The following is a 23,077-nucleotide window of genomic DNA, read 5'->3' as shown; positions in this document are numbered from 1 at the left end:
TCCGCCCCGCAACCTCCCCAGATCCCTTCCTCAGTCACAGGCATTTTTCTTTTCCCTCTCTCTCTTTTTTAAGTTTTTATTTATTTATTTTTGAGATAGAGTCTCGCTCAACATGTTGCCCAGGCTGGGGTGCAGTGGCGCGATCTCGGCTCACTGCAACCTCTGCCTTCCGGGTTCAAGCGATTCTCCTGCCTCGGCCTCCCGAGTAGCTGGGATTATAGTTGTACGCCACTATGCCGGGTTAATTTTTGTATTTTTAGTAGAGAAGAGGTTTTGCCATGTTGGCCAGGCTGGTCTTTTTTTTTTTTTTTTTTTTTTTTTTGCGACGGAGTCTCGCTCTGTCACCCAGGTTGGAGTGCAGTGGCGCGATCTCGGCTCACTGCAAGCTCCACCTCCCAGGTTCACGCCATTCTCCTGCCTCAGCCTCTCCGAGTAGCTGGGACTACAGGCGCCCGCCACCACGCCTGGCTAATTTTTTGTATTTTTAGTAGAGACGGGGTTTCACCGTGGTCTCGATCTCCTGACCTCGTGATCCGCCCGCCTCGGCCTCCCAAAGTGCTGGGATTACAAGCGTGAGCCACCGCGCCCGGCCTCCAGGCTGGTCTTGAGCTCCTGACCTCAAGTGATCCGCCAGCCTCGGCCTCCCAAAGTGCTAGGATTACAAGCATGAGCACCTCACCCTGACCCCTCCCCTACATACTTCACTCAACACCCTTCTTTCTTGCTCTTCTCCGGGCCCTTCTCTGCCCCCACACCTTCCCGCCTCCTGTAACCCTCTTCCCCTCATCTCTCTCCCCTTCCTAAGCACCCCCCAACCCCACGTCCAGCATCGCCCTCCTACCCCCGCGCACTGCTGACCTCCCGCCTTCCCCCCGCAGTGCTGGAGATCCTGAGCCTGATCCAGCAGCGCGAACTAGCGCGTGCGGACGAGCACATCCTGGAGCTGGAGGCGGAGGAGCTGGCGCCGTCGGGGGCCGGCGCGCCTGGGCCTCCCAAGGCCGAGGGCGCTGGCGGGGGCCGCCGGGCGCGGGACGTGGCGCTGCTGTACGAGGCCCTGCAGCGCGAGCTGTGGGCGCTGGTGCGCGAGACGCTGGCTGGCCCCGGGCCGGGCTCGTGCGCCGGGGCGGGCGCGGTGGCGCAGCTGGGCCAGGTGCTGGTGCAGGAGGAGGCGGCCGACGGGCGTCGGGGGCCCGGCGCGGCCCGCAAACTGCGCGCCCGCTGGGCCGAAGCCGTGGCGCGCGCGGCCCGGGAGCGCCTAGAGGCGGCAGCTCCCGGGGCGCCCGGGGGCCTGGCTGGGCAGCTGGAGGCGCTGCGGGCGCGGCTGCTGGAGGATATGGCCGTGGTGCGGGGCCGCCTGGCGCCCGCCTACCCCGCCGGCCTTGGCGCCTTCGGCGTCTACCTGCGCGGCTACCACGGGGCCCTGGCCGAGTGGCTGGGGGCCTCCGCCCGTCGCAGGCTGCCGCTGGCCGACCGCTACGCGCTGCTGCACTGGCACAATCAGGTCTACCCCAGGTGAGCTGGACTCAGTTGCCCAAGGTCACGTGAAACCCCCAGCCCCACCCCTAGCACTGGCCTCTTCAGACCTTGAGGATCTTGGGACAGCTGACCCTACAGACCTAGCACTTTAACACCATTGACCCATCCAGTCGTCAGCACCTCCGACAGTTACAATCCTAGAATCTCACTGCTACCCAGGCTTACGGTTCCAGCACCTTAGTACCATGGACACTTGGAGTCCTAAAAGAGCTCCGGCACCATTGTGGTCCAAGAACCTCAGTGCTCTGTCAACACTTACACTCTAGATCGCCTCTCTGTACACCCTTCCAGTCCCCGAATCTTAGCACCATTGATTCCTCTCGTCCTAGAACCTTCGCGTTGCTACTTTTCCGTTCCTAAAATCTCAACATCATTCATTCTTCTAGACCTACATACAACCTTAGCATCATCGATGCTAGCATCTAAGTAACACTGATGCTTCCAGTCTTAGAATCCTAGCATTCCCACCCTTTCAGACCTAGAACCTATTGGCACCATTGACTCTTCTAGTTCTACAGTTTTAGCACTATCGACAGTTTCGAGTTACTTTTTTTTTTTTTTTTTTTTTTGAGACGGAGTTTCGCTCTGTCGCCCAGGCTGGAGTGCAGTGGCGCGATCTCAACTCACTGCAAGCTCCGCCTCCTGGGTTCACGCCATTCTCCTGCCTCAGTCTCCCAAGTAGCTGGGACTACAGGCGCCCGCCACCACGCCCGGCTCATTTTTTGTATTTTTAGTAGAGACGGGGTTTCACCGTGTTAGCCAGGATGGTCTCGATCTCCTGACCTCGTAATCCACCCGCCTCGGCCTCCCAAAGTGCTGGGATTACAGGCGTGAGACACCGCACCCGCCCACTATCACAGTTTCAATCCTAGTAGCTCAGCACCATGGGCCCACCAGTCCAAGAACCTGGGCTTCATGACACTTAGGCTACTAGAATCTTAGCTGTTCACCCTTCCAGTCCTAGAGTTTTAGGACTGTTGACCATTCCTTCCTAGAACCATAGCCCCACTGACCCTCCACCTTAATACAATGACACTTAGAATTCTAGAATCCTACACTGCTTTCTCTTTAGAGCCTAGGGCATTAGTACTGTTGACGTTTCCAATCTAAGAATTTATGACTCAACCATAGAAGCTTAGCACCAATGAAACTTTGAATCCTAAATCTTAGCCTCATTCCCTTTCTCGGTCTTAGGACCTCAACACTGTTGATCCTTCTAGTTTTAGGACTTTATTTATTTATTTATTTATTTTGAGACAGAGTCTTGCTCTGTCGCCCAAGCTGGAGCACAGTGCTGCAGTCTCCACCAACTGCAATCTCCGCCTCCCGGGTTCAAGTGATTCTCCTGCCTCAGCCTCCCGAATAGCTGGGATTACAGGCGCCCACCATCATGCACAGCTAATTTCTGTATTTTTAGTAGAGACGGGGTTTCACCATCTTGGCCAGGCTGGTCTTGAACTCCTAACCTCAGGTGATCCACTTTCCTTGAACTCCCAAAGTGTTGGGATTACATGCATGAGCCACTGTGCCCGGCCTGATTTTTTTGTATTTTTGGTAGAGACGGGGTTTTACCATGTTGGCCAGGCTGGTCTCGAACTTCTGACCTCAAGTGATCCACCCACCTTGGCCTCCCAAAGTGCTTCGATTACAGGTGTGAGCCACCATGCCCGGCCCCAGTTTTAGGACTTGAGTGCTGTTCCCCCCTTGAATTCTATAAGGGTAGCACCCAGAACCTCAGTACCATGGTCCCTCTCAGTCCTAGAATCTTATTACTGTTGAGCCTTTGTGTCCTAAAACATACCCATTCTTGTGGCCGGGGGATGGAATATGGTGATTAGCCACCTCCAGGTCACCTGTCTACCCCAGAGAAAAGGGAGTTAGCCACATCCAAGCCACGTGTTGGACAGTGAAGGGGGTGGGTGGTTCTTCCAATAAAATCAAGATGCTGTCACCAGAAGACTGGGAAGGCAACAGATACCCACATTGATCACATAGATCTCATTTGGGAATTTATGTCGATAATGCTCTCATGTTATCTGTAAGGGATGGAGGCAGAATAGGGAGTCCGGAAAGCTTCCTAAAGTGGTGGGAACTGGGTTTGGTCCAATTTGTAGGGCGATGGTGTTTATAATTGAGAGGATGCCATGAGCCCAAGTCTGGGGTGTGTGGGGGTGGATATTGATGATATCACATAGCTCCAGGCATGTAAGCTCATAGAAGGCGGGGAGAGAGGGCTGGACTGGGGAAGCCTCCAAGGCCAGGTAAGGCAGCAGGGCCTCGGAGCATAGGTGCAAAGGGAACTTCTGTCTGGTGAAATGGATCATGGGCGAAGCCTTGCGTGTCAGATCTTCAAGCCTGGACTTGACCCCTAAATATCATGCCCGGACACCATCCATCAGGGAGCTGACTCAGAGCTGGAGCCGGGGAAGCAACAATTCCAAAGACTTCCTCTGAGGGATGAGCAGAGCTGACTTAGAGAGAGGAAGGGAGTGGCCCAGGGTCACAGAAACAGTGGGTAGGAGGGTGTGGGGAAGGGTCCAATTTCCCAGCCCCACTTTTCACAGACCTCCTTTTCTCTCACCCCCACCCCCAGAGAGGTCCTAGGGCTGGTGGACATGGCCGCCCTGGAGAATGGGGAGCTGGGGCCCCTTCTGTCCCCTGGCACCCTGCGGAGTTTGGAGGATGAGTGCGTCACAGATGTTAAGGTACCTGGAACTTTGCATTTTGGAAGTGGGAGGTGCTGTGGAGGGAGGGGGTCACAGTGGGCTTGGGAAGCCTGTCCCCTCCCCCTTTCACTCTTTCCAACTCCCTTTTCCCTTCTTGAACTTCTGAGTTCTGTCCATATGCCACAGACACAAAGGCCGCCTGTACAGAGACCCTTGGTAAAGGTTCAGTATATCTGGACACTTCAAACCTTAGAGTACAAGAAAGTTAGTCACAGAACTGCAGCTCACAGGCCCAAAGACTCACAGAAGTATGGCGTCAAAGATTTTTTTTTTTTTTTGAGGCAGGGTCTCGCTCTGTTGCCCAGGCTGGAGCCTTGACCTCCTGGACTCAAGCGATCCTCCTGCCTCAGCCTCTCCAGTAGCTGGGACCATAGGCACGTGCCATCATGCCGGGCCGACAAAGATATTCACATATAAGCAGGGCTGGTAATAAACATGGTTAATTACTGAACCTGCACAGACACCGCTGAGCAGAATGGCCCAGCCATGCACGCCCTCTCTGGCTACAGTGATGTTTGCTGTCTCAATTCCAGTCCTACTTCCAGCCACAGAAATCAGTCAATGCTACTCAAGAGCCTAGAACCATAGAAAAGAAATCTGGATCCTTAAACTCATCAAATTAAGGATAATACTTTTTTATTGTTTTAATTACAGATGTCTCCCTCTTTTGCCCAGGCTGGAGTGCAGTGGCATGATTACAGCTCACTACAGCCTCGAACTCCGGGGTTCAAGGGATCTTCCCACCTCAGCCTCCTGAGTAGCTGGGATCATAGGCACACACCACCATGCCTGGATAATTAAAAAAAAAAAAAAAATTTGCAGAGACAGGGTCTTGCCATTTTGCCCAGGCTAGTCCCAAAATCCTGGCCTCAAGCAATCCTCCAGCCTCAGCCTTCCAAAGCTCTGGGAGTATAGGCATGAGCCACCCCAGCCGAGACAACACATTTGATCAGAGAGTCAGAGATGTGAAAACCTTTGCATCCCAGCCTTTGGAGTTCTTGAAACACAGAATCTGAGAATCTTAAAATAACTGTTTAGTGGAACCTGAGAGCAGAGTCTTGGGACCAAAAAACCGTAAAACATAGACCCTTGGCCGGGCGCTGTGGCTCACACCTGTAATCCCAGCACTTTGGGAGGCCGAGGCGGGTGGATCACGAGGTCAGGAGATCGAGACCATCCTGGCTAACACGGTGAAACCCCGTCTCTACTAAAAATACAAAAAATTAGCCGGGCGTGGTGGCGGGTGCCTATAGTCTCAGCTACTCTGGAGGCTGAGGCAGGCGAATGGCGTGAACCCGGGAGACGGAGCTTACAGTGAGCCAAGATCACACCACTGCACTCCAGCCTGGGCGACAGAGCGAGACTCCATCTCAAAAACAAAACAAAACAAAACAAAAATGTTTTGTAAAACATTTAAAAAGTTAGCTGGGTGTAGTGGTACGTGCCTGTAGTCTCAGCTACTCAGGAATCTGAGGCGGGAGGATTGAGTCCAGGAGTGTGAGGCTGCAGTGAGCCATGATGGTGCCACTGCACACCAGCTGGGGTACAGAGCAAGACGCGGCCTCTAAATAAAAACAATATTTAATATAAATAATACTTCATACATATCATAATATGTAATAATAGGATTTATATTAAATATAAATATTAAATAGACATTATTTATATATACATATTAACATATAAACATATATAAATAATATACAATAATATTTATAACATTCTAATGTACACATGTACATTAATGTACATATATATATTTTTTGAGACGGAGTTTCACTCTTGTTGCCCAGGCTGGAGTGCAGTGGCATGAACTCGGCTCACCGCAACCTCCTCCTCCCAGGTTCAAGTGATTCTCCTGCCTCAGCCTCCCAAGTAGCTGGGATTACACGCATGAGCCACCACGCTCGGCTAATTTTGTATTTTTAGTAGAAACAGGGTTTCTACATGTTGGTCAGGCTGGTCTTGAACTCCCAACCTCAGGTGATCTGCCCATCTTGGCCTCCCAAAGTGCTGGGATTACAGGCATGAGCCACTGCACCTGGTCACATATATGTATATTATTTATAATATATTATTTATAATATGTATTGTTGATTTATATTTAATATTTATATGTTAATATAGATTATATATTTCATGTGCTATAGTATATAATACATACTAATTATTAATATATAAATAATGTATTATGAATTATTAATATAATATACGTTATATAGCTTATACTAATATTTAATATATATTACGTATTACATAACATATTTAATACATAAATATATTTATATATTTAATTATACACACACACGTGCACACACATACAATTAAGCCCTTGGTTATTAGATGGAGGAAGCTTAAAACCATGGACTATTTTATTATATTTATTTATTTATTTTTATTTATTTTTTTGAGATGGAGTCTCACTCTGTTGCCCAGGCTGGAGTGCAGTGGCACGATCTCAGCTCACTGCAAGCTCCGCCTCCCGGGTTCACGCCATTCGCCTGCCTCAGCCTCCAGAGTAGCTGGGACTATAGGCGCCCGCCACTACGCCCGGCTAATTTTTTGTATTTTTAGTAGAGACGGGGTTTCACCGTGTTAGCCAGGATGGTCTCCATCTCCTGACCTTGTGATCCACCCGCCTCGACCTCCCAAAGTGCTGGGATTAAGGCGTGAGCCACTGCACCCGGCCTATTTTATTTATTTTTATTTTTGAGTTGGAGTCTCACCCTGTTGCCCAGGCTGGAGTGCAATGGCATGACCTCCACTCACTGCAACCTCTGTCTCCCAGGTTGAAGCAATTCTCCTGCCTCTGCCTCCTGAGTAGCTGGGATTACAGGCATGCACCACCACGCCCGGCTAATTTTTGTATTTTTAGTGGAGACGGGGTTTCTCCATGTTGGCCAGGCTGGTCTCGAACTGTTGACCTTAGGTGATCCGCCCACCTCGGCCTCCCAAAGAGATTACATGTGTGAGCCATCACGCTCGGCCAAACCACAGACTTTTAATATAAAGTTCCAAACCACAGAGTTAGGAGTGGGAAGGGCTGCAGAAGTTTTCTGGCTCAGCCTCCCTCCCCAGCATCACCTTGACAAGCTCATAGGTAGAATCAGAACTGCTTGGGGTTAAGGGCTAGGGGATTGTGGTGGGAGAAAGAGATAGAAAAAGACCCCCAGGCAGCCCCCAACTCCTGCCTGTCTCCCCTCTCCCTACTGTAGGCTCAGACCCGGGCCGCCCTTCTCCGCGTGCTGCAGGAGGACGAGGAGCACTGGGGGAGCCTGGAGGACCAGCCCAGCAGCCTGGCCCAGGATGTGTGTGAGGTAGGAGGTGGAGGAGGCTGGGGGATGGGCTGGATGGAAAGTGGGACCTTGCCCCTCCTCACCTCTTCTTGTCGCCCTGGACCTCACAGCTGCTGGAAGAGCACACAGAGCGAGCACCCCGCATCAGCCAGGAGTTTGGGGAGCGGATGGCCCACTGCTGCCTAGGGGGGCTGGCAGAGTTCCTGCAGAGGTAGGGGAACCTGGGAGCACGGGTTAGCTCTGCTGAGGGTTGGGCATCAGGGCCTGGGATCCAATAGAGAGAGGAGAGATGAGAGGGAGTCACCTGAGGACAGGTAGAGTGCCACTGCAGGGATGGTGGCTTTGGCAGGCTGGGTGCCCACGAGGGACCCTGACCCAGTGGCGCCCCATCTGTCCCCTTTCCTCCCACCAGCTTCCAGCAGCGTGTGGAGCGATTCCATGAGAACCCAGGAGTCCGGGAGATGCTACCTGACACCTATATCAGCAAGACCATCACCCTGGTCAACTGCGGCCCCCCGCTGAGGTGAGGACCAATCCAAGGTGGAAGCTGACCTGGGATGCCCGGATCCTGGGTGGGAATTGCAGAACTGACTCAGGGGAGCCTGAGCATGGGACCTTAGAAGCATAAAATCTGGGAGTCCTTGAAACAGCCATAGCACCACAGAGCATCCGAATATTGGAGTGTTCAAATTACAGAAACCCAGACACCGGACTCAAGACTCTAAGAATGACAGATTTTTTTTTTTTTTTTTGCCTTTTTATCTTTTTTGATTAGTTTAATTTAAAAAAAAAAAAAAAAAGAGATGGGAGCCAGGCACGGTGGCTCACACCTGTAATCCCAACACTTTGGGAGGCCGAGGTGGGTGGATCACGAGGTCAGGAGATCGAGAATGGTGAAACCCTGTTTCTACTAAGAATGCAAAAAAATTAGCCGGGCTTGGTGGTGGGCGCCTGTAGTCCCACCTACTCGAGAGGCTGAGGCAGGAGAATGGCGTGAACCCAGGAGGCGGAGCTTGCAGTGAGCTGAGATCGCGCTACTACACTCCAGCCTGGGCGACAGAGCAAGACTTCGTCTCAAAAAAAAGAGAGAGAGAGAGAGAGAGATAGGAGTCAGCTGGGCGCGGCGGCTCACCCCTGTAATCCCAGCACTTTGGGAGGCCGAGGCGGGCAGTTCATCTCAGGTCAGGAGTTCAAGGCCAGCCTGGTAAACATGGTGAAACCCCATCTCTAAAAAAATACAAAAATTAGCTGGGCATGATGGCAGGTGCCTGTAATCCCAGCTACTCAGGAGGCTGAGGTGAGAGAATCGCTTGAACCTGGGAGGCGGAGGTTGCAGTGAGCCGAGATCCCATCACTGCACTGCAGCCTGGGCAACAGAGCGAGACTCCGTCTCAAAAAAAAGAAAATAAAAGAGATGGGGGTCTCTCTATGTTGCCCAGGACTCCCAGGCTCAAGTGATGCTCCTGCCTCAGCTTCCCAAAATGCTGACATTACAAGCATGAGCCACCGTGCCTGGCCATTCCCATTTCCTATCATTGTAGCAGTCTGTGTTCTTCCATTGCTGAATGGAGAACAGTCCGGACCAAGCACTTTCTGCCTAAATCACAAACACTGGGCCCTTGACCCAGCAGCACCCTTCAGAGGCCAAAAGCTCATGGGATATGACATATGTGCAGGGTTCCTCCCTGGAAAAAATGGAACTAACTGTCCATCTCTTGGGGGCCAATGAAATAAATGATAGGACAGCTAAGCAGTGGAATCCAGTTCAGATGTTAAAAAGGAGCGTGAGAACTCTTCATGCCCTAACGGAAAAGTCTCCAAGCTGTTGAAGGAAAGGGCAGAAGTGGGTATACTATTCTACCATTTGTATTACAAAAAATAACAATAATAATAAATGGCCAGGGCAGGATGCAGTGGCTCACGCCTATAATCCCACACTTTGGGAGGCCAAGGTGGGCAGATCTCTTGAGGCCAGGAGTTCAAGACCAGCCTGACCAACATGGTGAAAGCCCGTCTCTACTAAAAATACAAAAATTAGCCAGGTGTGGTGGCGGGCGCCTGTAGTCTCAGCTACTTGGGAGACTGAGGCAGGAGAATCACTTGAACCCGGGAGGCGGAGCTTACAGTGAGCCAAGATGGCGCCTCTGCACTTCAGCCTGGGCGCGACAGAGCAAGACTCTGTCTCAAAAAAAAAAAAAAAAAAAAAAGAACCACAGACTTTTAGAATGGAGGCCTCCCCACTCTCACCCAGAAAGTACCAAGAGACCCGAAGACACAGAGAGACCCCCTTCCCTCCCCCAATATACCCTAGACCTCCTAGCCATCCATCCCTCAGCCCCCCAACATCCATGAATCCCCCAATCCCGACACCCCCAACCTGTCAAGCATCCCCCGACCCCTCTCCAGAGTCCCTGACCTTTCCCAGCCCCCATCTGACCTGTCACCCCTGTGCCCCTCTGATCTACCTAAGGGGAGACAGGTCTAGGCAGTTGGGCTGAGATGTTGGGGTCCCTCAATTTTGGCTCTGTTGATCCCCACAGAGCTCTGGCCGAGCGCCTGGCCCGGGTGGGGCCCCCAGAAAGTGAGCCAGCCCGGGAAGCATCTGCTAGTGCTCTGGACCATGTGACCCGGCTCTGTCACCGTGTCGTGGCCGACCTGCTGTTCCAGGAGCTGCAGGTGAGTGAGGTGGGAGGCCAGGATTGGGGCCCATGCCAGGACAGGGAAGTGCTGCCCCCCACCGTCCTCCAGTTCCCTTTAGCCCATGGCTCAGTGGGAAGCAGACAGGGGTGGGGGGCAGGGGCGGTTAAGGCCATGCCTGGGCTGTTGCTGGGGTGGAGAGGGTGCAGGAAGGAAGATGTGTGATGATGTGACCAGGGGGAGAACAGAGGGCCATCAGCAGGAGGGGGCTTGAGGTTTGGATGGAGCCCCTCCCCACTGAGGTCCCCCAAATCCCTGCTCAGGCTCTCCTAGACCCCAGAGCCCCATACACCCATCTCCTGGTCCTCGTGCCTGCCCTATAGGGGTTCGGCGCAAAGGTGGGTGAGTGAATGTGGTGGAGGGTGGGAGCACTGAGGAGAGAGAGTGCAGGGGGAGTGTGTTCCTGGCCATAACACAAGCTCAACCCATGTTAGACAGTGGAACACTCCCCTTCTCTCTGCTCAGAATCCTCCACAACTCCCAGCTCACTCACAGCAAATGCCAAAATCCCGCCGTAGCCCCCACAACCCTGCACAATCAGCCCCTTCCCTCTCCCCTCTCCTTCTCAGACCTCATCTCCTCCCCCTGCCCACCACCCCCACCCCCACTCCTGGCTCTCCCGCTAATCCCACTCCAGCCACGCCAGCCCCCTTGCTGTCTCTTAACCCAGCAGGCACATTCCTGCCTCAGGGCCTTTGCACTTGCCCTTCCCTCTGCCTGGAATGCTCTCCCTCTCACAGCCACATAGCTGCCTCTCACGCCTCTTTCAAGTCTTGTTTTGTTTTGAGACAGTCTCCCTGTGTTGCCCAGGCTGGAGTGGAGTGGCACAATCTCAGCTCACCGCAACCTCTGCCTCCCAGGTTCAAGCGATTTTCCTGCCTCAGCCTCCCTAGTAGCTGGGATTACAGGCATGCACCACCACGCCCAGCTAATTTTTTTGTATTTTTAGTAGAGATGGGGTTTTACCATGTTGGCCAGGATGGTCTCAAACTCCTGGCCTCATGTGATCTGCCCACCTTGGCCTCCCAAAGTACTGGGATTACAGATGTAAGCCACCACACCCAGCTTGCTATCTTAAATATATAGACTTTGTAGCAACAGCAAACACATTCTCAGGACTCACTGTGCCAGGTGCTTGAGAGTATCGGCTCATTTAATTCTCACTGCAATCCTATGAGATGGGTTGTAGGTTCATTTTACAGGTGAGGAAGATGAGACCGGCAAGTGGCAGAGCCCATTGCGAATCTACGATCTTAATCTATAAACCACTATGTATGTTTGCTTTTTTGTTTTTGTTTTTGTTAAATTGTTTTTGAGACAGAGTCTCGCTCTGTCACCCAGGCTGGGATTATAGGCATGAGCCACTGTGCCTGGCCTTATAAACCATTATGTATGTTTTGAGAGAGAGACACACACAGACAGAGAGTGCGGAAGCAAAAGAAACAGGGAGAGACTGAGAAAACAAGATAGGTGAGGGAGGAAGGAAAGGAGAGAGACTGGGACAGAGGGACAGAGGGAGAGACATCAGAACCAGCTAGAGATAGACCGTGTGTGGTGGCTCACGCCTGTAATCTTAGCACTTTGGGAAGCCGAGGCAGGCAGATCACTTGAGGTCAGGAGTTTGAGACCAGCCTGGCCAACATGGTGAAACCCGTCTCTACTAAAAATACAAAAAATTAGCCAGGCGTGGTGGCAGGCACCTGTAATCCCAGCTACTCAGGAGGCTGAGGCAGGAGAATCGCTTGAACCTGGGAGGCAGAGGTTGCAGTGAAATGAGATCACACCACTGTACTTCAGCCTGGGCGACAGAGCGAGACTCCGTCTCAAAAAAAAAAAAAAAAAAGGAAAAGAAAAAGAACCAGCTAGAGACATGAAGAGATAGGACACAGTGCTGTGCTTGCATGCCTGTGTGAGTGTGTGAATGGCTATAGGCTTTTGAGGGAGTGTTTGTGTGTGTGTGTGTGTGTGTGCCGTGTGCATGAGTGTGCATGTGTATCTGAGCATCAGCCAGGATGGGGAACCTGGGAGAATCACCAGGGCCCAGGCATTATGTGGGTTCTCTCATGCCTTGCTCCCTTTTCGGAGGTTCAGAAAACAGAGCTGGCCGGGCGCGGTGGCTCACACCTGTAATCCCAGCACTTTGGGAGGCGGAGGCGTGAGGATCGCTTGAGCCCAGGAGTTCGAGACCAGCCTGGGCAACATAGTGAGGCCTCCTCTCTACAAAAAATGAAAAACAATAAGCCAGTTGTGGTGGTGCGTGCCTGTGGTCCCAGGTACTTGGGAGGCTGAAGTGGGAGGATCGCTTGAGCCCAGGAAGTTGAGGATGTAGTGAGCCATGTTCGCACCATTGCACTCCAGCCTGGGAGACAGTGCAAGACCCTGTCTCAAAAAAAAAAAAAAAAAAAAGCCCTGCAGGGTGCAGTGGCTCACACCTGTAATCACAGCACTTTGGGAGGCCAAGGCGGGCAGATCACAAGGTCAAGAGATCGAGACCATCCTGGCCAACACGGTGAAACCCCAACTCTACTAAAAATACAAAAATTAGCCGGGTGTGGTGGCACGTGCTACTCAGGAGAGTAGGCAGGAGAATTGCTTGAACTGGGAGGCAGAGGTTGTTGTGAGCCAAGATCGCGCCACTGCACCCTAGCCTGGCGACAGAGTGAGACTCTGTCTCAAAACAAACAAGCAAACAAAAACAACCCAGCAACACGCTAGACATGGTGGCTCACACCTGTAATCCCAGCACTTTGGGAGGCTGAGGTGGGAGGATCGCTTGAGCTCAGCAGTTCAAGACCAGCCTGGGCAATATAGTGAGACCCTATCTTTCAAAAAAAAAAAAAACACAAAAACACAAAAAAGAAAACTGGGCTGCTATCAGGGTGAGAGAGCAGGAGGGGGTGCTGAGGCCGAGCTGAAGAGGGAATTAGACCCCCTCATGGATACCATCTTGGAGATATCTCTGAACTTCACATGCCCTGTGTCCACCCAGACTGCAGCCTCTCCCCCAACCCTCCCCCTGCCCTGTCTCAGGGGGAGACCCACAGCCTGCCCATCTCCAGGATCTCTGGTGTCCTCCAGAGACCTCCCTTCCCTCCCCATAGGTGGTGGCCACTCACTTCATCCTGTGAATTCTACCACTTGGATTCTCCTCTTCCCCCTCCTCACCCCCTTTCATCCCCTCCCTATCTCCACTTTCCCCTTTTTTCCAGGCTCCTCCATCGTTTCTACCTCAGTCTCGCCTCCTCCCATCTTGGTAAAGCACAAATCTGACCCTCTCCCTCCCCATCTCAAACTGGCCATGGCTCCCTAGTGCCCTCAGGAGAAAGCTGGGGCTTCTCCCCAAGCCCAGGAGGCCCTGTGCGCTCCAGCCCCGCCCCAGCCTCACCTCACCCCTCCCCGTCTTATGCCTAGAATAAACCCCAATGCTGGCTTCAGGGTCGCACAGCTTCCGTCACCCCCAAAACACACATTTCGAAAGGCCTAAGCTTGGTTTAATGCTCTTCTGTCACTGTCTTAAAGTTATTATTTTTTTTTGTTGTTTTGGACAGGGGGAAAAAGAGTTTTGTTTGTGTTTCTGTTTGTTTTTTTGAGATAGAATCTTGCTCTGTTGCCCAGGCTGGAGTGCGATGGCATGATCATAGCTCACTGCAGCCTCAACCACCTGGGCTTACACGATCCTCTAACATCAGCCTCCTAAGTAGCTAGGACCACAGTGTGGGCCACCATGCCCAGCTAATTAAACAAAAAAAAAAATTATAGAGAGGGAGTCTTGCTATGTTGCCCTTGGCTCAAGCAATTCTTGAGCCTCAGCCTCCCAAAGTGCTGGGATTACAGGCATGAGCCACCGTGCCCAGCCCTTAATTAATTAATTAATTAATTTTTTTGAGACAGAGTTTTGCTCTTGTTGCTGAGGCTGGAGTGCAGTGGCTCGATCTCGCCTCACTGCAACCTCCGCCTCCCAGGTTCAAGAGATTCTACTGCCTCAGCCTCCCGAGTAGCTGGGAATACAGGCACCTGCCATCACGCCCAGCTAATTTTTTGTATTTTTAGTAGAGATGGGGTTTCACCGTGTTGGCCAGGCTGGTCTCAAACTCCTGACCTCAAGTGATCCACCTGCCTCAGCCTCCCAAAGTGCTGGAATTACAGGTGTAAGCCACCGTGCCTGGCCCCTTAATAATTTTCCAATGAGGTTCGCCTGGATGAACTCAATTCATTGGGTGCATCTGCAAGCTGCAATACTTTCTTTCACTTACCAGTGGAAGAAGTTAGAAATTAACTTCCCCCCAAAATCAGCAAATGGCAAACACATTTCCTTGAAACTCACAGTCGCATATACAGTGCATTCTAGAAGAGGGGACAAGACAGGTTCCACCCACTTTCACAAGTTTCATCAAATACCGGATCTACTCAAGGGTGGAGAGAAAAGGCAACTTTCAAAAAGGAGGATGTTATTAACCGAGGCATTTACTCTACTCCTTCCTAAGAGCGCCAGATGGGGAACATGTTTTCTCAACCACATCTAGGAAGTGGAATGTGGAAGCAATCCGTCCTCCTTCCCTTAAGGGCTGTGCATAGTTAATGAATTTTAAAAATATGTCTTAAAGTTCTTACTTCTTCTCTTTTTTTTTTTTTTTTTTAGAGACAGGGCCTCCCTTTGTTACCCAGGCTGGAGTGCAGTATCATGATCATATTTTACTGCAGCCTTGAACTCCTGGGCTCAAGCGATCCTCCCACCTCAGCCTCCTGAGTAGCTGGGACTACAGGCACATGACACCATACCCAGCTAATTTTTATTATTTTTTAATTGATTTACTTATTTTTGAGACGGAGTCTTACTCTGTCGCCCAGGCTGGAGTGCAGTGGCGTGATCTTGGCTCACTGCAACGTCCACCTCGTGGGTTCAAGCAATTCTGCTGTCTCAGCATCCAGAGTAGCTGGAACTATAGTTGCACGCCACCACGCCTGGCTAATTTTTGTATTTTACTAGAGACAGTTTTGAACTCCTGACCTCAGGTGATCCACCCGCCGCAGCCTCCCAAAGTGCTAGGATTACAGGCGTGAGCCACTGTGCGCAGTCCTAGCTAACTTTTAAATGTTTTGTAGAGATGGGGTCTCGCAATGTTGCCCAGGCTGGTCTCAAACTCTTGGTCTCAAGCTACCCTCCTGTCTGGGCCTACCAAAATGCTGCAATTACATGTGTGAACCACTGTGCCCGGCCCTTAATAATTTTTAAATGAAGTGCCCTGTTTTCATCAGCCACACTGACCTTTTCGCTGGTCCTCTCCCTGGCATGCCCATCTGAAATCTGAACTTTCTTTTTTTTAAGACGGAGTCTTGCTCTGTCACCCAGGCTGGAGTGCAGTGGCGCAATCTCGGCTCACTGCAAGCTCCGCCTCCCGGGTTCACGCCATTCTCCTGCCTCAGCCTCCCGAGTAGCTGGGACTACAGGCGCCCGCCACCACGCCCGGCTAATTTTTTTGTATTTTTAGTAGAGACGGGGTTTCACCGTGGTCTCGATCTCCTGACCTCGTGATCCGCCCGCCTTCGGCCTCCCAAAGTGCTGGGATTACAAGCGTGAGCCACCGCGCCTGGCCTGAACTTTCTTAATACTCACTCTTTTCTCCCATTAAGCCACTCCCTCCCCCATCCCTCACTTGGCTAAGGAAGATCATCACCAGGGCCTCAGTTCTGGTGTCCCCTCCTCCAGGAAGACTTCCTTGGCTCTATGCTGAGTCAGGCATCCCCTCTGGGCTTCCTAAACCCCTGGGCTTCCGAGTGCCAGCCTTGCCAGCTTTGGGTCATCACTACCTGGGGACCAGTCTCTCTCCCCTTCTGGACTGTGAGTCCCAGGATGCCAGGGCTGGGGCTATCTCTTCCCCATGTGTTCCCAGCACCACACAGCCCTGGTTCAACACGGAGCAGGGTTGCAGAACTTATTCCTAAGTGAAGAGGGGGGGTGGGACGGAGGAGAGCCGTGACCCCCTACTCTGTCCCTGCCAGCCACACTTCAACAAGCTGATGCGCCGGAAGTGGCTGAGCAGCCCGGAGGCCCTGGATGGCATCGTGGGCACGCTGGGCGCCCAGGCCCTGGCCCTGCGCAGAATGCAGGACGAGCCTTACCAGGTGCGCCTGCCTGAGGGGAGGGGAGGTGGGGGTGGAGGAGAAGAGGGGAAGAGGGGAGGTTGGGAGGAGGGGAGGTTGGGAGGAGGGGAGGTTGGGAGGTTGGGAGGTTGGGAGGAGGGGAGGAGGGGAGGTTGGGAGGTTGGGAGGAGGGGAGGTTGGGAGGAGGGGAGGAGGAGAGGAGGGGAGGTTGGGAGGTGGGAGGAGGGGAGGAGGGGAGGTTGGGAGGAGGGGAGGTTGGGAGGTTGGGAGGAGGGGAGGAGGGGAGGTTGGGAGGAGGGGGGAGGGGAGGTTGGGAGGTGGGAGGTTGGGAGGTTGGGAGGAGGGGAGGAGGGGAGGAGGGGAGGTTGGGAGGAGGGGAGGAGGGGAGGTTGGGAGGAGGGGAGGAGGGAGGTTGGGGAGGAGGGGAGGAGGGGAGGAGGGGAGGAGGGGAGGTTGGGAGAGCAAGAACTCTCCTGCTGGAGGAAACCCCTCCAAGGTAGGGAGGGGCTCCCTGTGGATGGAAGAGGTGGCCCCTGCCCGGGGTCTGCGGGGAGGCGTGTGCGTGGAACTGGGGTGTAAGGCGGGGTGCAGACTGAGTCAGGGTCCCTGAGAGTGGAGCTTGGGGAATGGGGAGAGGCTGGGATGGAGCACCCTTTGGGGGCCGACAGGGGCTGTCCGCGGGCTAATTAAGGGGCCAGGGAAGGCATCCTAAGATAGTTCGGAGGGCTGGGGGCTGGGGCCTGGGCACGGGAAGGGTGCCCATGGGTGCCTGGAGTGGATGTGGGCGAGTGGGGCGGGGGTGGCCTTCAGACTGGCGGGATGGGAGTTCGTGGGGCATGGCTCACACCCCTCGGGTTTCCCTCCTCCGCCTCCAGGCGCTGGTAGCCGAGCTGCACCGGCGGGCGCTGGTCGAGTACGTGCGGCCCCTGCTCCGTGGGCGCCTGCGCTGCAGCTCCGCGCGGACCCGCAGCCGCGTGGCCGGCAGGCTCCGGGAGGACGCGGCGCAACTGCAGAGGCTGTTCCGGCGGCTGGTCAGTGTCGGGACGCGGTTGGGGGTGTTTCAGAAACCAGGACAAGGCTTGGCTTCCGAGAATCTCAGGTCTCAAAAGCCAGGGGGAGAGGGGGCAGAGCTCAGGACAGAAACTCTGACCCAACTTCTGGTTAATAGCAACCAGTAACTTTGATCCACACCCTTTGCACTTAAAACCTGGCTTTCTTGCTCTGAGAACTCGCCTCTGGGCGCTTTCCTCAGCTGTTAAATAAGGCGAATAATGGTCCCTATCCATTGTTTTGAGGATCAGATTGGTTAATTCCTGTTAAGTGCTTTGGATAGTGCCTGGCTCAGAGTTAAAACTCCTTGCATTACCAAAATTATCCGGGTATGGTGGCTCACGCCTGTAGTCCCAGCTACTTGGGAGGTTGAGGCAGGAGAATCGCTTGAACTCAGAGGCGGAGGTTGCAGTGAGCCGAGATCTTGCCACTGTACTCCAGCCTGGAGGACAGAGTGAGACTCCGTCTCAAAAAAAAAAAAAAAAAAAAAGGAGAAAAAGACTCCATGAACGTACAGAGAAACTACACGCAACAGAAACGCAGAAATCCTAACATTTCTAAACCCTGGAATTAAAAACCGCCAGATCTTATTTGTACCCAGTTGTATTCAGCTGGGCTGGAAGGGCCTCATTCAGTTGCTCTTCTCAGAGTTCCAAGCCCGGGAGTCCTTGGAATGTTTTCTTTGGAAAATGTTTGAGATAATTGTAGATTCACATGCAGATGTAAAAAGAATGCAGGGAGCTTCCTTGTACCCTTTATCCAGTCTCCACCCCCACAAAGGCAAGATTTTGCAGACTTGGAAGAGGTTTGGAGAGGTGTCCCAGACTTCCAAATTACCTGCAAAACTGGGAGGAGATTATACTATGGGTTTTTCTCAAATGTGGCCACAGTATGTCTTCAGCTACATTTTATTTTTTATTTTTATTTTTATTATTTATTTTTGAGACAGAGTCTCACTCCGTCGCCCAGGCTGGAGTGCAGTGGTGCAATCTCCGTTCACTGTAACCTCTGCCTCTCAATTTCAGGTGATTCTCCTGCTTCAGCCTCCTGAGTAGTTGGGATTACAGGTGTGCACCACCATACCCGGCTAATTTTTGTATTTTTAGTAGAGATGGGGTTTCACCATGTTGGCCAGGTTGGTCTTGACCTCCTGACCTCTAGTGATCCACCTGCCTCGGCCTCCTCCCAAAGTGCTGGGATTACAGGCTTGAGCCACCACCCCCGGTTTCTGCTACATTTTAGAGATGGTATAACAGGCCAGGAGGGGCAGGAATTGGCAGGGTCAGTCTTGGGAGGGTGTGAGCCCCGCGCCCTCCCTCCCCTGCAGGAGTCCCAGGCCTCGTGGCTGGACGCCGTGGTGCCCCATTTGGCTGAAGTCATGCAGCTGGAAGACACGCCCAGCATCCAGGTGGAGGTAGGAGTGTTGGTGCGCGACTACCCAGACATCAGGTGAGACACCCTGCCTGGGCCAGGGCTCGCCGTGCCTGGCCGAGGTCTCCTGGCGGCCTTGGCATCCGTCCCTGTGTTTCCTGCCTCCTGGGTGAGGGAGGGAGCCGGCAAGCGTGTCTGACGGCCGTTTCCTGCTGGAACCAGGGCATTATTAATAAGATTTCCCTCCTTCTCCTGCCGCCGCTGCTGCCTCCGCCGCCACCAGGGCTCACAAACAAACAGGCGGTCACAGGAAGCCCAGGGCAGGGGGGCGCAGGGCTGCCCGGAGGCAGGAAGGGCCGGCCCGCAGGGGAGCTGCGAGGGACTCAGGGACACGCAGGGCACACGGGCGCACACGCACTGGGACAGCAGCAGGCGCAGGCGGCACTCAACTCCTGCTAGGTCACTTCCTTTCTATGTGACCTTCTCGGAGCCTCAGTTTCCTCATCCGTTCCATGGGGATAACAGTATTCTCGTCACAGGGTTATTAGGGAAATTTATCATCAACATCATCATCATCGTCATCATCCATGACTATAGTAACAATTCCAGTTCTCCCTCAATGAGTTCTTATTTCAGACCTAAATAAGCATCTTACATGCCAACTTTTTTTTTTTTTTTTTTTCGAGACAGGGTCTCACTCTGTTTCCCTGGCTGGAGTGCAGTGGCACAATGATGGTTCACTGCAGCCTTGACCTCCTGGGCTCAAGCAGTCCTCCCACCTCAGCCTCATGAGTAGCTGGGACCACAGGCATGCACCACAATGCCCAGCTAATTTTTTGTACTTTTTTGCAGAGATGGGTTTCACCATGTTGCCGAGGCTGGTCTCGAACTTCTGGGCTCAAGTGATCTGCCTGCCTCGGCTTCCTACGAACGGGGAAGTGTGAGCCACCGTTGCCCAGGCCCATGCCAACTTTATAAGGGGTACTTTGTTGTTGTTGTTGTTTGTCTTGTTTTGTTTTTTGAGACAGAGTCTCACTTTGTCACCCAGGCTGAAGTGCAGTGATCTCAGCTCACTGCTACCTCTGCCTCCTGGGTTCAAGCGATTCTTCTGCCTCAGCCTCCCAAGTATAGGCGTGCACCACCACGCCCGGCTAATTTTTGTATTTTTAGTAGAGACAGGATTTCACCAAGTTGACCATGCTGGTCTTTAGCTCCTGACTTCAGGTGATCCGCCTGCCTCTGCCTCCCAAAGTGCTGAGATTACAGGCGTGAGCCACTGCGCTTGGCCTATAAGTAGGGGGTATAATTAAAGCTATTGAAATATCACGCCTAGCAAGTGGCAAAGGTGGAACTTGAACCCAGGCAGTAGACTGGCTCTAAAACTAGTGCAACAGATCAGCCGGGCATGGTGGCTCATGCCTGTGATCCCAGCACTTTGGGAGGCCAAGGTGGGGGGATCACCTGAGGTCAGGAGTTCGAGACCAGCCTGGCCAACATGGTGAAACCCCGTCTCTACTAAAAATACAAAAATTAGCCAGGTGTGATGGCACACGCCTGTAATCCCAGCTACTCGGGAGACTGAGGCAGGAGAATTGCCTGAGCCCAGGAGGCGGAGGTTGCAGTGAGCTGAGATCGCACCACTGTACTTCAGCCTGGCCAACAGAGCAAGACTCTGTCTCAAAAAAAAAAAACAAAAACAAACAAACAAACTAGTGTACCAGATCAGCATACCACACCACCATGTGACAGTGCTGGATGGTGGTGGCAGTGGTGGTGGCTGCTGGAGCACCGCCAGTCCCTGCAGTGCTGTTTGGAGTCCCATGGGGTCCCAAGAAGTCCCAGTATTCTTGCTGATATAGAGTTTCTGAACTTGAATATTGGATCATGAGTCAGAACTTGAATCTGTAGCTAAGTTTGAGAGTTTGCTAGCTGTGTTGGGTTTAGGGGGTTGAGCTTGAGATTAGGAGGTACCTAGGGCTGAGGATTTAGGGGGAGTGGGGTACAAGGTTTCCTTTATTTACTTTTGAAATGGAGTCTCACTGTGTCGCCCAGGCTGGACTGCAGTGGCGTGATCTCAGCTCACTGCAACCTCTGCCTCCCAGGTTCAAGGGATTCTCTTGCCTCAGACTCCTGAGTAGCTAGGATTACAAGCGCCCGCCACCACACCCAGCCTTTTTTTTTTTTTTTTTTTTTTTTATGTATTTTTAGTAGAGAGAGGGTTTCGCCATGTTGGCCAGGCTGGTCTCTAACTCCTGACCTCAGGTGATCCGCCCGCCTTGGCCTCCCAAAGTGCTGGGATTACAGGCATGAGCCACGGCACCCAGCTGAGAAGGTGAATTTTAATCACGAGCTGAGGCTTGGAGTGAAAAGGAAGATCCCAGGGCTGGTTCTGGAGTTGGTTGTAAGGGGGATTTGGAGATGGTTGGAAATGAAGTTCTGGAGGGAGCTGGTATGAGGTGAGGGCCTGGGCAAGGGAGCTGATTGGAAGGAAGGCTCTGGAGGGGACACAGAGGCCCCAGAACTCAGGCAGGTTCTGGGACAGGTGAGGGGGTCAGGTGGGGTCCATAGGTGAGTTGGGTGTGTGTCTAGAGCTGGGCATCTGCACGCACCTGTCTGTTCCTCTCCCCACAGGCAGAAGCACGTGGCAGCCCTCCTCGACATCCGTGGCCTACGCAACACAGCCGCCCGCCAGGAGATCCTGGCCGTGGCCCGGGACCTGGAACTCTCTGATGAGGGAGCCCTGTCACCGCCTCGGGACCGTGCCTTCTTTGCAGACATCCCTGTGCCCCGCCCATCTTTCTGTCTCAGCCTCCCTCTCTTCCTGGGCCGCCTCCCCCTCTCCCGGCTGGCCAGGCCCAGTTTGGCCTGTCTGCCTCGGCCCCGGCCTCCGTCTCTAGTGCGACCTCGGGCCCAGCGCTGAGGGTCACCCAGCTGCCTGCCTTAGTGACCCCATCTATGCTGCTGAGAAGCCAGCCTCCTGTACGGCACCCCTCCTGACTCCCTGCCTGGGACCACACACCCCTGGGATAGAAAGACCCTTAGATGTCTTCTCACCCAACCCCAAACTCCCTGTACAGAAGGGAAACAAAGGCCAGGCATGGCGGCTCATGCCTGTAATCCCAACACTTTGGGAGGCTGAGGCCGGAGGATTGCTTGAGCCCAGGAGTTCAAGACCAGCCTGGGCAACATAGTGAGACCTGCCCCCCTATCTCTACAAAAAATAAAAAATTAGCTGGGCATGGTGGTATGTGCCTGTAGTCCCAGCTACTGGGGAGGCTGAGGCTGGAGGATCGCTGGAGTTCGAGGCTGCAGTGAGCTATGATTGTGCCACTGCACTCCAGCCTGGGCAACAAAGCAAGACCCTTTCTCAAAAAAAAAAAAAAAAAAAAAAGTAGGGGGAAACAGGCCAAAGAGACAAAGGATTTTCCCAAGGCCATGAAGCCTGTTCCCAGCACCTCCCCTCCTGCCATAGCCCAGAGTGGTGAGTGTCGTTCTGGAAGTCTCTACAGAAATATCCCAGCTCCCCCGCCCCTTTCCCTCACCTCAAGGTCTGGCCCCAATCCAATGTATTAAGGAACGTTCGATACTTAGAATAAAGAGGTTTCTATTTAACACAAGGAAGGGCTGAGTCCTGAGTGTGTTGTGGGGAGGAAGGACCGGGAAGCAGGGCCCCGGGCCAGTGGCTTCTCACACACCCAAGGCCGGGCTGGGCTCCAGCTCCTGGGCAGGGCAATGGAGGTAGAGGGAGGCTGCGTGTGCCGGGAGCGACACCAACCCATGTAGACCTCCTGGCTGTGTGGCTCTGAGGCCAGGCCTTGGCCACTCTGAGCCAGGGTCCCTCGTCTGATCAATCTCAAAGTGCCTGTCCATTCCTGGTCCTGGTGGCTCCATCTTGGCGCACCCTCCCCATCCATCCTTAGCCGGGAAGCTGCCCTGTCAGGAGAGGAAGGAGGTTGGGGGCAGGGCTGGCGGCATCCAGGGCGCCCTCCTGGGTTGACGCAGGAAAGTCTCGGGGTGGGAAAATTTCCAGCCTCTTACCCCCAGCCCCACCGGATCCTGGTCCCCACGGAGACCTTGAGGTCACCTCCCTGCTGACTCCTGCCCCTCCGGCCTGGGCAGGACAGCCCGTGATGGATGTTTCCTGACTTGTGGGATTTTTTGTGTGTATGTGGTTGTTTTGTTTTTTTTTCCCTGAGAAGTCAGAAAGAGGAGGCAGCCAGGGGTTAGCACTGGGGCTGGGTTTGGAACCTCACGCATGCACATTTGAACTTGGGGAGGTAGAGACGAGGGACTCTCAGA

The 23,077-nt window shown here is 53.3% G+C and overlaps 1 protein-coding gene across 1 annotated transcript; it reads left to right on the top strand.

Annotated features, from left to right (window-relative positions):
• Nucleotides 1-1,499: 1,499 nt before the first annotated feature.
• EXOC3L2 (exocyst complex component 3 like 2) lies at nucleotides 1,500-22,388 on the top strand. Its single transcript, XM_030795811.1, has 10 exons — nucleotides 1,500-1,512; nucleotides 4,130-4,241; nucleotides 7,478-7,579; nucleotides 7,669-7,769; nucleotides 7,971-8,081; nucleotides 10,099-10,234; nucleotides 16,256-16,378; nucleotides 17,233-17,388; nucleotides 18,735-18,856; nucleotides 21,410-22,388. Exons 2-10 carry the CDS (start codon nucleotides 4,152-4,154, stop codon nucleotides 21,696-21,698), a joined length of 1,230 nt encoding a protein of 409 aa, XP_030651671.1. The 5' UTR covers nucleotides 1,500-1,512; nucleotides 4,130-4,151; the 3' UTR covers nucleotides 21,699-22,388.
• Nucleotides 22,389-23,077: the final 689 nt, after the last annotated feature.

Source organism: Nomascus leucogenys, chromosome 17, assembly GCF_006542625.1.
Source record: "Nomascus leucogenys isolate Asia chromosome 17, Asia_NLE_v1, whole genome shotgun sequence".
NCBI classification, from domain to species: domain Eukaryota; kingdom Metazoa; phylum Chordata; class Mammalia; order Primates; family Hylobatidae; genus Nomascus; species Nomascus leucogenys.
The sequence above is the reverse complement of the archived record's forward strand: the minus strand, read 5'-3'. Positions and strand labels throughout refer to the sequence as shown.

Excerpts from the sequence above, each read along its gene's own strand:
- EXOC3L2 (XM_030795811.1), top strand. The coding sequence starts at position 4,152 with ATGGCCGCCCTGGAGAATGGGGAGCTGGGGCCCCTTCTGTCCCCTGGC. Across the intron at positions 8,082-10,098 it reads AACTGCGGCCCCCCGCTGAG|AGCTCTGGCCGAGCGCCTGG; the intron begins GTGAGGACCAAT and ends TGATCCCCACAG. Across the intron at positions 18,857-21,409 it reads CGCGACTACCCAGACATCAG|GCAGAAGCACGTGGCAGCCC; the intron begins GTGAGACACCCT and ends CTCTCCCCACAG.